Source organism: Diuraphis noxia, unplaced genomic scaffold (assembly GCF_037042655.1).
Source record: "Diuraphis noxia isolate RWA-SAM2 unplaced genomic scaffold, SU_Dnox_SAM2 contig0001, whole genome shotgun sequence".
Lineage (NCBI taxonomy): Eukaryota > Metazoa > Arthropoda > Insecta > Hemiptera > Aphididae > Diuraphis > Diuraphis noxia.
In genome coordinates this window covers 74,328,984-74,343,379 of record NW_028301711.1, presented here as the reverse complement: position 1 = coordinate 74,343,379, position 14,396 = coordinate 74,328,984, and the positions used below count along the sequence as shown (strand labels likewise).

Here is a 14,396-nt window from a genome sequence, read left to right as displayed (position 1 = left end):
ATAATTTATCAAACGTTTCAATATTATATATGTGTGTGTGCATGCATATCATCACATAAATGATTAGGTAAAAGAAAAAATGTTTTAGCGCGTTTTTAGTTTGAACAACAACTCTGTGACAAAAATACAAAATTATTTTTAACCATAGAGGCCTATCATATCTCTCTCTCTCTCTCTCTCTCTCTCTATATATATATATATATATATATATAGATTATAGGCATGTAAATATGACATATATGTATAATATATATTTTATAAAATTGATATTGTTTTTATCGTTCTATTTAAATTTTAAATAAACGCATAATTATTAATGATTAATTACATACAGAATGACTTAAGAGAAAATTAAATTTACATATAACTAGGTATTCGAATGTAAAAAATAATTTGTTTTAACACTATTAGAGGATGTTATATTTTTTATTTTCACAATGCAATATTATTTATTATTAATAGATACCGTAGAAAAATTTGATTTATAGTGATACACGATCAGGAAGGGATTTTGTAGACACCATTTTAATAGATATGTTTTTACATCTTATCGTGTACTTATATGCGTAAGGCAATACCTTATTATAAAAACAAAACTTTTGTGGAAAAAATTATGGAATCTAAAAAATGAAACAACTACTAAATATATTTTATGGAAATTTTAGATTGAAAACTTTTTGTGTGATATGTTTAAGTAAGTTGCCATCATATTGATATAAACATTTATTATTATTATGAAGCACACTTGCATACTAAGCATATTGGTACTTATTATTCCTTCAAAAATTATTTTATATCCAAATTTAATTAAATAAAAACCTAAAATAAATATATATACCTTCACATGTTACTGTCAAGTTGTATAGACGTTTATTTTGGTAATATTCTTCAGTTAGACTTTCTAGTCTGAAATTGGCATGTATAAGAATTTTTTTTATAATGAATCGAATATGATAACGATAAGCGACCACGAATTAAAGAAATCAATTATTTAGTTGTTAAACAAAATATAATTTTGTGTTTTATTCGACTTAACCTAACTTATTCGATATAACATTTTTAGAATTTTATGTCTCAAACTAAGAAAACGTTAACAAGTACAATTTTCCATCTTACTAACTTATAGAATAGTAAATTAGTAAATTTATGTTCAGCATAATACATTTTGTTTCTTAAATTATTATAAAAAGGTACATTTATTGGCCTATTGCCAAATTTAAATGTAATCTATGTAATTTTATATGATTATAATATAATATTGATATTTTAATATTTAATATTTTTAGCCAGTTGTAAGCATTTTACATAGTGTTATAACTCACATTAAAATATTTAAATGTTTAATTATACTTAATAAAGTCTTATAAGATAATATTCTTACCATTACATTTTATAAATATGCCAATTCAGTATAATATATTGAGACTAAATACATAAAATGGATTTTTATGAACGCATATTTGATGTCATACGACCTATCGCTTATAAAATGGATTATAATGTCATGAGCAAGGTTATGAATTTAATACACTTAAAAACTATTAAATATATGCACTAAAATCTGACAAAATAATATGCATACAAATATTATGCTCTAATTTTTCAAAAATACGCAAAAAAACCACGAAAATTTAACTTTTATTTTTTTATTAATTTTAGTTTAAATATCGTTATGTACGAGTTGATATCAGTATATTAATTTATTATAGACTACAATAGTACAATAGTCAATAATAATACACGTTAAATACTCGAGTAAAAATAGAATAATTTCCGTGAAACCATAAAAATCATATTTTATATAAATACATTTTTGACAGATTGACCGAAAAAATGTAAATATTACGAAAAAAAGCATTTAAATAAAAAAATTATTAAAAGATGCGTTTTATGCCCTAACCCATGAAATATACAAAATATATGCAAAATAAGACTTAGTATTTAAATTAAAAATAAGTTAAAACAAATTTTTGCCGAATCCATTTTTTATATGTGGTGTACCAAAAAAAAACATGCAAATGCATTAAACTCACAGCCCTGGTCATGAGTGTGTACCTAAGTCTTATAGAAATTATAATTTATTTTTAACAAAATTATATAAATATAAATCAGCATGATTTAACTGTTTGATGTCGATTATTAGAAGCAAAATAGTATCATATTTTAAGCTAAGCATTTACCAGTTTACCACTGAATATTATACTTTGGTTGAACATTTGTTGATCGGCATTAAGTTGCGAACGCGTTTCATGTTTCATTGATGGACTTTATTTAGATGCAATATGTTTAGTTTATTTGATAACATATTATTTGACCTATAAATGTTTAACCTAAGTTTTTCGTTTAAATTAAACACCGTTAATTATAGAAATTTGCTTTTAGTGTAGAAATGCTTGCACAAACATGAATAAAAATCATATTTATTAATTAAATAAATGCAGAATTTATCATTGTGTAATATTTCACAATCAACTGAACAAACACCTAATACTAATATAAAATGTAAAAATAAATAAAACTGAGGTATATAATTACTATCAATGTTTTAATTATGGTCTTGAAAATAAGCTAATGATTATAATATTGGTAACTTCCTATTTTTTTTTACGCGAGGCACCTCTTTTGTGAACAGATTTCCTGACTTAATTTACATAAGCGTACTTTTATTAAATCTACACATACTTATTTTTTCGTTATGTGCTTTTAAAATATGATATTTTACTTTAAAATACAAAAAAAATTGTATTGTTAGTATTTGGATCCTTATTATAAAGATAATATTGATTTATAAATTATTGTTCTTTCACAGTTTTACCATAACAAAATTGGAAACAAAATGTTGTGACTATTAAATATTTGAATGTGTTATAATAATTAAACAAACGAATATCAAATATTAAAATAATATAAAAAGTAAAAATTCGCAAAAATAATTTATATCATTCGTTACGGATAATAACTGCAATTTTAAAATTCACAATAATTTAATTTAATTTAATTTAAAAAATACATTAGTTATATTATTATGTAGTTATAAAATTATGGTCATATTATTAGAAAGTTTATTCAATTTGCCATTACATGATTTATTTAATGATTAAACCCCTATATACATCACAAGGTATGCAACTATACGCCCGGCCAAGTATTTCTTGTACACTATATTGATTGTAGGATTCCAGCATAATATAAAGTAATTATAATAATTATATATTTTTCAAACTATTGTGTTGGTTTTTACGTTGTTATTATACGTTTTTGACTAAGGTAACTATTTATATTATATTGTTATGATAAATTACATTTTTATTATCGAATCTTCCATTAAATCAAGTGAAACTTTTTAAGAAAATGAAAAAACATCGATTGACATAGACGGTACTTAATTGGAAATGATATATTCAATAAATATAGAAAAAATACTATACCTGTAATTCGTATGTATCATTTTACCTAGGATTTTAAATCTAAACACAACACAATGAGTTGAAATTGAATTTTTAATAATAATAATAACAAAAATCTTTTAGTTTCAATAATGCATTATTTAATTGCAATTAGCAAAGGCGTATATTATAATTCAAAAGCAAAAATTAAAAATTATAAGATACATAAATAAATTAGGCATCTATTGAAATGTCATTACATGAATTATGTCGAATTAAAAAAAAAATAAAAAAAATAAAAAAATAATTGTAATGGGTTTAGGTTTAAATCTCTAATTTTTGTTAGTTTTTCACAAGGTTGTTTTATCTACTGAAATATTGAAGATAATATCTTAGATGATTTTTTAATTATTTGAAAAGCTACATCATTTCAGCTACAATCTTAGTAACGGAAAAATTGTTTTCAGACAAACAAAATAGTACCATTGTAAAAAAGTGTTTTTAAAACTCAAAATAATTTAACTTTCATTATGCACACAACATAATGTGTTTAAACTTCATAAGTATATAATATATTACATTTAAAGACGACATTATTAGGTCATCCTGTGTAATATAGGTATAACTATATTTATAGAACCACAATTACCTAATGAAATTTAATTACAGCTTATTGATTACACACCACAAAATACTGTGGGTTATCCAATATTATATTAGGTATGTCAAATTATATATTTGTATAATGAGAAATTAATATTTCAGTTCATTGCTCTATATGAATTTTTCGTCTATACTTACCATTTAATTAATTAAATAAACGTGAATGGTGAATGACGTTTGTAGAAGATAAAGCTCAACAATGAAATTCAAAGTTCAAACTAATGGGTCGCCGTCGAGAGAAGGGACATTTTAATGGTTTTTGTTATATTCTAACCAATATAGATATTTATTTTTAAATACAATAAACATAATAGATAAAATAATAAATAACCCTTTCGTCTAATTTTAATTTGATTACAGCTTAGAACTTATTATGGTTTATATCATTATTATATGGTATCACGTAATAATAAAAAGTTTTATTTTATTGCAGACTAATAAATAATGATACGTATTGACAACAATCACATTATCAAAGAAAACATGTTTTTTTCGATTCAATGAGTTTACATTTTATTAAAATTATTAAAGAAACTCAATATAAAATTCTTTAAAATTATTAGTATTTAAAAATTAGAAAAAAAAGATGTATTGATGATTTCAATATGATTTTCAGTAAGGATGTTCGAAATCAGTGTTACAAAAAAAAGTACCTTATTGAGACTAAAAACACACTAAATTACTTATTATAACATTTTAAGCTGAATGGTGAAATAAAAGTTCGAGTTGATTTTACAATAATGATAATTATAACTGTTTTTTTTTTTTTTTTTTGTCTGTCATCATATTTTGGAACAGATAACGAGACAAAAATTTTATAATTGAGGGTAGTTTCTACTAGATACATTGATGTAGTTGGTACTTTGGAGCTTTAAGGGAGGAAATCAAAAGTAATTTTCTTAATAATATTCGAAAAAAGAACTAAGAAAAATTGCGGACCATGCGTCAATGCAACAAGTTCTCGCCAAAATCATATATTTATTTTTTTTGAAATAATACATATAAAAGAATTATTCGTAGAGACTCAATGACTTGAAGTTTTCAACAAATAAACATATATATTTATATTAAAATATTGTGCATATAAATTGTTATAATTCTTCAAATCTTTAGGGTTTTTTTTAGCAATCAATTGACATTTTAATTTTTTGTTAACATTGGAGCTAATAATTTGTTCAAATTAAAATTTAATATTTTCAAAAATACAGTCGATCATTGATAATTCGAAGAAGACGGGTCTGTTGATAAACTTTGAATTACTGAGAATTCGAATTGTTGAGTAGTTCAAAGAGCAAAATAAAAAAGCGGGAATGTGGATATCGCTGTGCTGTACAGTAGGTTACAAGTGCGTTACGGACTTACGGTAATAGATGGAATTAAATTTGAATCCAATGATATTATATCATTGTAAACGAAAAACGATTCTGAGCGGACACAGTTTATCTGTTTAGGATATATTATAGATTATTAAAAATTTTCAAATCTTAGATTTGATAAGAAAATTTACTATGAATTTCTAGCTTAAAATAATTTGCGAATTGTGATTTTTACGTATGTTGTCAAAATTCAAACTTTGAATGCTTGTAAAAAAAATTATGACTTTATATTTCTTTTATTTTTCAACTGCTATTGTAAAAATATATTAGGAGACTTGTATTACATTTTCAAATCTTAGATATAATAGGAAATTTTTTTATTAATTTATATCTAAGATAATAATTTGAACATTGCCGTAATTTTTACGTATTTAGTCAAAATTTGAACTTTAAATGCTTATAAAAAAATTGTGCTTATGTATTTTTAATATTTTTCAGCTGCTATTGTAACAATATGTTAGGTACCTATCTTGAATTAAATTTTCAAGCTGTTTTACCCAACAAATAAATTTTTATCAATATTTATAGAAAAAAAAAAAACTAGAAGTTGAAAAATTTAAATTTCAGTAAACATCTCAAATTTTATCAAATATAGAAAATGACTATATAAACATTTAGTGAAAAATTCAAGTATTTGCGGTCATTTGTTTGAGAGTTACACTAAAATAAGAAAATCGCTAAATGCGAAATCTAGTGAAAATCCAATGTTGTAAAAATTTAAATTTCAAACCCTTATAAAAATTTAATTTGAATTTCTGGTGGACATTTTTTTTAAGACAAAGATTGAAAACCTTGTAAGAAGCTTTGTATTACATTTTCAAATATAAGATTTAAAAAGAAAATTTTTTATGAATTCCTAGCTTAATATAATTGGCAAATTTTTGTGATTTTTACGTATTTTGTCAAAATTTAAACTTTGAATGCTTATAAAAAAAAATTGTGACTATGAATTTCTTTTATTTTTCAACTGTTATTGTAACAATATACTAGAGCCTTGTATTACATTTTCAAGCTTTTCTACCCAAAAAATAAATTTTTATCGATATAAATTTAAAAAAAACTAATAATGATCGAAATTATATGACTGTAAATAGTTCAATTTGAGTTAAAATTTTTGAAAATTGCTTGGTGGATAGAATATAATTATATAAACGTTCGGCGAAAATTTCATGTATCTATTGTATGTAAATGGTTATTTGTTTTAAAGTTACATCAAAAACCAAAATCGATTTTATCGAAAACTGATTGTGCGTAAAATTTTCCGTTTTCTCTTAATTTTTAGTTTGTTTATCTCGATTATTTAGAAAAATATTTTTTAATTTTGACCCCCTCCCAAGTACTAACTAGGTTCACTTTCTGATTGCACGAGATACTGAAGTCGAAAATCGAAGCACTTTTACTACCCCAAAACGTGATGACAGACACAAAAAAAGATATATTCATGGTTTTGACGAATTTTTGTCAATATTTGAACTTCAAATGCTAATAAAAAGCATTGTGCCTATGTATTTTCTACACACATCCTTGCTCCGCTCAGAATCTAAAATTCTAATTACTGAGAGTTAAGAAAAAAGTTTCGATTTTTTTAGTTTTGTACATAATTATTAATTAATTCAGAAAGATTGTAAGTATATACTAGGTATAAATACAATTTATTTTTTTGACAACAATAATTATATAATATTATGATATCTATATTATTATAAACATTATTATATAATATACCCTACAGTTTGAAAAATGTTTAGTTCAAAAATTAATTAAATCTTGTTCAAAATCGGATTATTAAGATATCAGAGATTTTAAAACTTCAAGCATTATTTTGAAATTTTATTGATTTTTTTTCTCAGTCCATTTCTGGTTTTAAGGGCATTTTTCACAATTATTGAATAATTTTTTAATTTCCATAGTTTTTTTTAATTGGGATTATTTATCTTTTCAATTCATATTTACATAATGATATGAAAATTGTGTTTTTAATCCTTTTCCTTGTTTGTTACTGACTATAAATCATGCATCCTACACTTTTATGAAACAAATGCACAAAATATTATTTGCTTAATACTTTTTTTTTTAAAATCTATAATCCATATGTATTTTAGAATTATAATAATGTATTTTTTTCAGAGCATTTTATTTGTTCATTTTTATTATATCTATAATTTAGTTTTTAGGTCATTTAACTTCAAATATTTAGGTGTTCATCTTGATAAAAGGCTAACCTGGGCGAGGTTAAAAGAAAATCCTTAAATATCAAATTACATAAACTTAGACCTCTTCTCAGTTTTAACATCTCATTCTCCAATAAATTGCTAATCTACAAACAAATTATTCGCCCAGCTATGACTTATGGTATCCAACTTTGGGGCTCAGCCAAAAAATCCAACGTCAATATATTCCAAGCGTTTCAATCAATTAATCTTAGGCTAATAACCAAAGCTCCGTGGTATGTTAGTAATCTTTCCTTAGTCCTTACATAATGACCTAAAAATTTGCACCATTCCTACTCTCGCCCGTATACATTATTCGAATTTCCACGCGCACACTCACAATCACCCTAACCCTCTAATTTCTAATCTTTCCTCTGCCACCATTCCCAAAAATCCTCCTCACCGCCTTAAACGTAACTGGTCACGTGATTTACTTTCATAATCAGCATAAAAAAAACTTATTGATAAAATCAAAAATCAAAATTTTATTATTCAAGTAGTGTCACTGGATGCCCCCTTCTATCACGCCCACATGCCTTGTAAATAATGTTATAAAATTTACTTATTGTATCAAATGTATACAGATTGTAAATATATAGTTGTTTTTATAAATAAGAAAAAAAAAGTCATTTCAAGGTCTTTTTTTAGAAGTTTTTAAGTTTGTTTAATTTCCTGCCTAGATGATAATAATAAATAATACTATGCGATTATTTTTTCAAAACATTATACCATATTTCTAACTTTCAAATAAATTGCTTAAAATAATGCAATTAAATATAATTAAATATAAAATTGCGCTTTGTCTTCGTTCGTATAGGTGATGATTGAATTCAAATTCAATATATACATTAGATCAGTGTTGGTTTTTAATGAGGCCATAGGGTTGAATGTCCCCTAACTTGGGACTTGGTTAATTCCTCTTAATATGAAAATAATAAAAAAAATTAGTTTATAGTACCAAATTATTTAAATATATAACAGTAAATACCTAATACTCTAAAAGGTTTAAAACTTAACAAGAATAAAATCCACATCGATAAAATGTGTCAAAACTGCAATTGAATTGACTCTAATAAAAATGTTACAAGCCAAACGTCGACATTTCCGGAGAAGTCTTGTTGTTGCAACAAATTATAAAACAGACATCTCCATTTATATTATAACTTCGTATCTAACGATCGGATTTGTATAATTGTTGCACCAATCGAAACTGATTTTTTTTCTATAGGGAAATTCAAAAAAAAATGATTTTCGAAAAAAAAGAATGGAAATGTTTGATTGTTGCACCCATGTCTTCATTGCATTATACCTACTTACCAAGTATTCAATGACGAGGTTCATTCGAAATGTACTATACAATCAGAGTGAGTTGTCTAGTTTTTAAATTTAGAAAATTATGTCTCCTGACGATCTGCCCAAAAAATAGGTACCATTTGCAGGATTTGACGATTTTGTCAATTTACTAAAGATGGCGCTCTGCAGACATTCACTCATTGAATTACTAACGCAATTCGCCCAAATATAGATAGATGTTAGCGTCATGCACTTTTAATAGAATTTAATTGGAAGTCGAAATTTAGAAATTAAATGCCGAAAAATATGTTTTTAATGGTTTCTATGCTTTGCTGCAATTCGTTTTTGGTTCGTCTTCGTTTTAATCTATATACATATTAAATTATAAATTATATTATCGTTATAATCTAATTGTGTCGTTATATACACTGTATATGAGGTAATAGGTAAGTAAAAGTGTAATAGGTTGCCTCAAAGTACGGTGTTATTATTTATATGATAGTATTTAATTAAAATTAATTGAAACAAAACGTATGGCCTCGAACGAATATCATAATATTACTGCAATGGAATATATTAATTACAATATAAATACGAACAAAGCATTTAAATTATATAATTACCCATTAATGTTCTCGTTATAAGTACTATTATTACACTAAATATTACCTACGCTGAATGAATTTAAATTTGGTCGCAGATTTATTACATAAATCAGGGAACAAATTACAAAATATATAAGTTCGGTAGCTCTTATATTTATGTTAAATTCTCTGTAACACTCGGTGATGACAACCTATATACGACTACAGTCTAATGGACAATAATAGCAATTCATTAATGAATCTATAATTACAATTATTTAAAAATTACGTCTTAATTATTTTGTCATCCCGTGAACAATGAAATATATATGAGTATACTTTTTTTTACAATTAATCATCTAAGTAACGTCGTAAATACAATAGTTAACTTAAAGTTTTTAGGGATATAGTCGATATAGGTACCTAAGTTATATATAAATATAATAAATTTGGGTCTGATATGTTTGCCCGAAACTCAAATACCCGACACCTCAATTGCCCGACACCATTTTCCCGATACTACTTTTACCCGACAATGTATTTGCCCGACAATACATTTGCTTGACATTACATTTTGCATTTTTTTACTGTAAGTACGTAATATTATTATAGGTGGTACCTTTTTTTTATTTTCATTATTTTATTATTATAGCTTTTTAAACAGACAATAATATTGTTCTGCGTTAAAGTATTAAAGTAGGTAAGTAAAACTACATAAAGTAATAATGTGGTCGATATACTAAACTGCTATTTACGATAAGATTTTTTTCCCAATTAACCGATAGGTGATAGACAGACAGCGAGTAGACTTGTATGAACTACTATTTGCGACACGAACTATGATCATAGTTCGTGATTTGCGATAAGATATTATTCTTTCCCAAATAGATAGGCGATAGATAGACAGTATAGGTTTTAGACTGTAGGATTAGTTATATAATTTTGAATAATTTTTGACACACATTTATGTATAATATAACTTGATATTGTCGACTGTCGGACAAATGTATTATTATTAATTATTATTAGTTATATGTATAATTTTGAATAATTTTTGACACACATTTATGTATAATATAACTTGATATTGCCGCCTGTCGAACAAATGTATGAATTTTTGAATATATACCTAATAATATATAATATAATAATAATAATATATTTTTGAATATATTGTCGGGCAAATGTTTTGTTCGGGAAATGCTTTGTCGGGCAAATGGAGTCGGGAAATTGAGGTGTCTGGCAATTGAATGTCGGGAAAGTGTACTGACCCCAATAAATTTCATATAACATTGATCAAAATGTATGCAAATATTGCAAATCTATCATGAAATACACCACTCAATAATAACAATTTTATATAAAACATAATAATGTTATATTACAATATTTGTTAACTAAGTTAATTATACATACAACAATTAAACCTAGTTAATAATATTTTCCATTTTATATAAGATTTGTACTTATTACATTAAAATATCATTTATTTAAAATGCATAAAAAAATGTTTCTTATTTTGAAAATAAAATAAAATTGGTAAATTTAAGTCAAAACGTAAAACTGTTTAGATTGTAACATAAATAATGTAGATAAACGGATATATTAGGATTATGTGAGACGGTTACATGATATAATAATATTATTTAAGTACGTTTATTGTCATTAAAATTATTGTTCTCCTTTCTTTTATATTTGTACGTAAGTTCGTAACAACTGTATTAGAACAAATATAAATATTGAAATATGTTTGGAAATTTTCATTTTTTAAACATTAATTATATAAGGTTTAATTTATCAATACATATTCCGGTAGTTGTTATTAATCGTTGTCCCAACAGCAATTACTGATTACTTCCATAACCTGTAGTAACTCAGTCGTTGTGTTTCTGTTCAAAAACCAAAATTTTTGGGGGAAAATATCATAACTAACTTTTTAATACAAATATTTATTATAATCAAAAATCACAATATAAATAACGTTTCCATACAAGTAAAAACACAGTTACACAGGTAGGTATAATACAATATTATAATGTTCAACATTATTATATTTTAAACATTTATAAAAAATGAAAAAAATGTTGGTACAAATATATTTTCTAATTTACTTTAAAAAAAACTTAAACTAACAGCACTTAAACTTAAGATGTAATTAACTTAAAAAAAATAAAATATACAAGTATATTATTAAGTCATATTCACAGTGTAAAAAATATATTCTTACTATATGGATTTATAAGCACTCTTGTCGTCGAAGTGTTATGCAACGTTGATAACCTAACCTAACCCAACTTCGGGATTTTTTCGGATAAATTGGCAGTGGGTGATTCACGTTTGCTGTTGGGTGAAATCGAATTCGAGTCACCGTAAAAATTGTTGGTATTGAGCTTGTAGTCGCTGTAAGAGTTTCCGGCTTCTGGTGAACTGGATATGGTAAAAGAACTACTCTGGATTGAGTTGGAATCGCTATACGAGTTCGCAGAAATTGAATTGGAGTTAGTGTAAGACACGCTTGGAATGGAGTTAACGTCTCGGTAAGAGGAGCTTTGGCCGCCAGTAGGATTAGCTACTGTAGATACATCGTGGTCAGTTCCAAAAGAAGGTACTGTAGCAGCTAGTGGTGCTTGTGTCGAACCATCAAACTTACTGTTTGCGGTACTGGTTAAGGAATAAGATATGCTAGGAAACGAAAAGTAATTAGAAACATCGCTTGAAACACTATTCGAACCGCCAGACACTGGAAGGGGGACCGTGTAGTAGGTGTTCGAGAAAGTTTGGTCGGGTTTGGCGTATGAACCACCAAAATCGTTTGTGTTTCCGGAGAGCGAGCCACCATTCGGAGCATTGGAGACCTGGTTTGGACCAGAAGTACCGGCCACGGGAGCCGTTGACAAACCAGAATCATTACCAGGATAGTTTTTATTGTTGTAATTATTGCCAGCTGCAGGTTGATAGGTGGATGACGGATTAGACAGAATGTTCATATTTTTTTGATAATCGACCGACGTCGAGGGTGTGGTGTACGGTGGAGGTCTCAACTCCAAAATTAGGTCTGGTGTGGATCCAGCTTCAGATGCGATCAGTGAACCCGCTGAATCGCTAACTGCGGGGGATTGATATACAGGAATTTGTAAATTTCCGACGGTGACTGGATATGGCTGTTGTTGTTGCGTAGATGCGGTGGCTACAAATGACTGTTCCTGTTGTACAGATTCGCCTTTCGGATACGATTGTTGCAACGGAGTAAATCTAGAAGAAGAATACGACTGTTGCAACGGGACAGATCTAGAAGAAGAATACGACTGTTGCTGTTGTATAGATCCAGACGGAGAATAAGACTGTTGCTGTTGTACAGACCCAGAAGGCTGATACGACTGCTGCTGTGATACAGATTTAGTGGTTGGATATAACTGTTGAAACGAAGCAGATGTAGTGTCTGGATATGATTGTTGAAGTGGTACAGATATTGCAGCAGGATACGACTGTTGCTGTTTTTGTTGTTGTGATACATATGCAGAAGCTGGATAATATGACTGTTGCAGTGGGGTAGATATTGCAGTCACAGACAATTGTTGATGTGGTATAGACACAGAGGTTGGATATGACAGTTGAAGTGGCGCAGATATTGCAGCTGGATAAGATTGTTGCTGTGGTACAAATTGGGTGGTTGGATACGACTGTTGTTGTGGTGGAGATGCGGAAGCCAGATATGACTGTTGTAGTGGAGCATAAATTGCATACGGCTGTTGTTTTGGTACAGATACAGATGCCGAATATGACTGTTGCAGCTGAGCAGGTGCGGCTCTAAACGATTCTATAGGAATGCGCTGTTCATTAAGTCTAGTCTGTTGCAATGAAACAGTTCTTTGGGCAGTCAGTTTCGCGGGCTCATTGGCTGAAAGTCCAGTGATTTGGGTTTGATGACTACCGACATTATCCACCAGTGGACTATACTTTATAGATACCGGGAGCGATGGCGATGAACCAGAAGCAAGCGTGGCTTTGAACTGAAGTTGGTTCAGTGTGGAATCAGAAAATGGATAATCAATTGAATCAAACCCAGAGCCGAATGCGGTAGTAGCGTACGGATGAGACAAGTGTAGTAATCCGGCGGATGTGCCGAAACCGTCGGTGGCGTCATCGAACCCGAAACCCGCTGTGTTGGACGACAAACGAGAACCGTAACCAAAATCTAGCAACGGTCTAAAACCATCGAAGTCTGTTGTCAGCGTGGAAGTCAAATCCCGGTTGAATTCTGCAGGGCTCCGTTTGTGCTTTTGGTACACATAAGCATTGGTCGGTGACGGTGCTGCAGCCACTGGTCGACCAGGTGCAGCAGTTAGAGCCAAACCCACAATAACGCACAACTAAAATAAAATAAAAATCACACATGTAAGCATAAAAAACGGTTATACCGAAGTTATATTCAAATATTTTTATATACAAGTGAGTCGATAGAAATCGTTACATCCACTGCTGTGAATCGAGATTAATGTACGATATAATATTATTATTACCTTTAAACACTCCATGGCGAAAATGCGCTGGATATTTTGATGTCCGCTGACCATTATTGAATGATAAGCGGCTACAGACGCGCTCGCTGTTTTATAATAATATTTTATAACCGGTAAAGAAGATTCCCATCAATCCTCTTCATTACCACCACTCGTCTGCCATCACCCGAGAGCGGTCGCGTTATTATAAATTATTTTTTTATTTTTTATTTCAAGTTTTTGTCGTTGTACTTTCTCTGTATGTTTATCTACAATACACTCTACCCACTTAATATTTGAATAATTTATAAATAATAATCATAATAGTGTTATGTACATTCGTATCATAGTAATTACTATTTGACGCTATTCCGGTTACGCGTAT

The 14,396-nt window shown here is 27.8% G+C and overlaps 1 protein-coding gene across 1 annotated transcript; it reads right to left on the bottom strand.

Annotated features, from left to right (window-relative positions):
* Window positions 1–11,441: 11,441 nt before the first annotated feature.
* Window positions 11,442–14,167, bottom strand: LOC107166699 (uncharacterized). Its single transcript, XM_015515469.2, has 2 exons — window positions 14,033–14,167; window positions 11,442–13,882 (listed from the first exon to the last, which is right to left on the bottom strand). The coding sequence occupies exons 1-2, from the start codon at window positions 14,084–14,086 to the stop codon at window positions 11,798–11,800; spliced, it is 2,139 nt and encodes a 712-aa protein (XP_015370955.2). The 5' UTR covers window positions 14,087–14,167; the 3' UTR covers window positions 11,442–11,797.
* Between the last annotated feature and the right edge of the window lie 229 nt (window positions 14,168–14,396).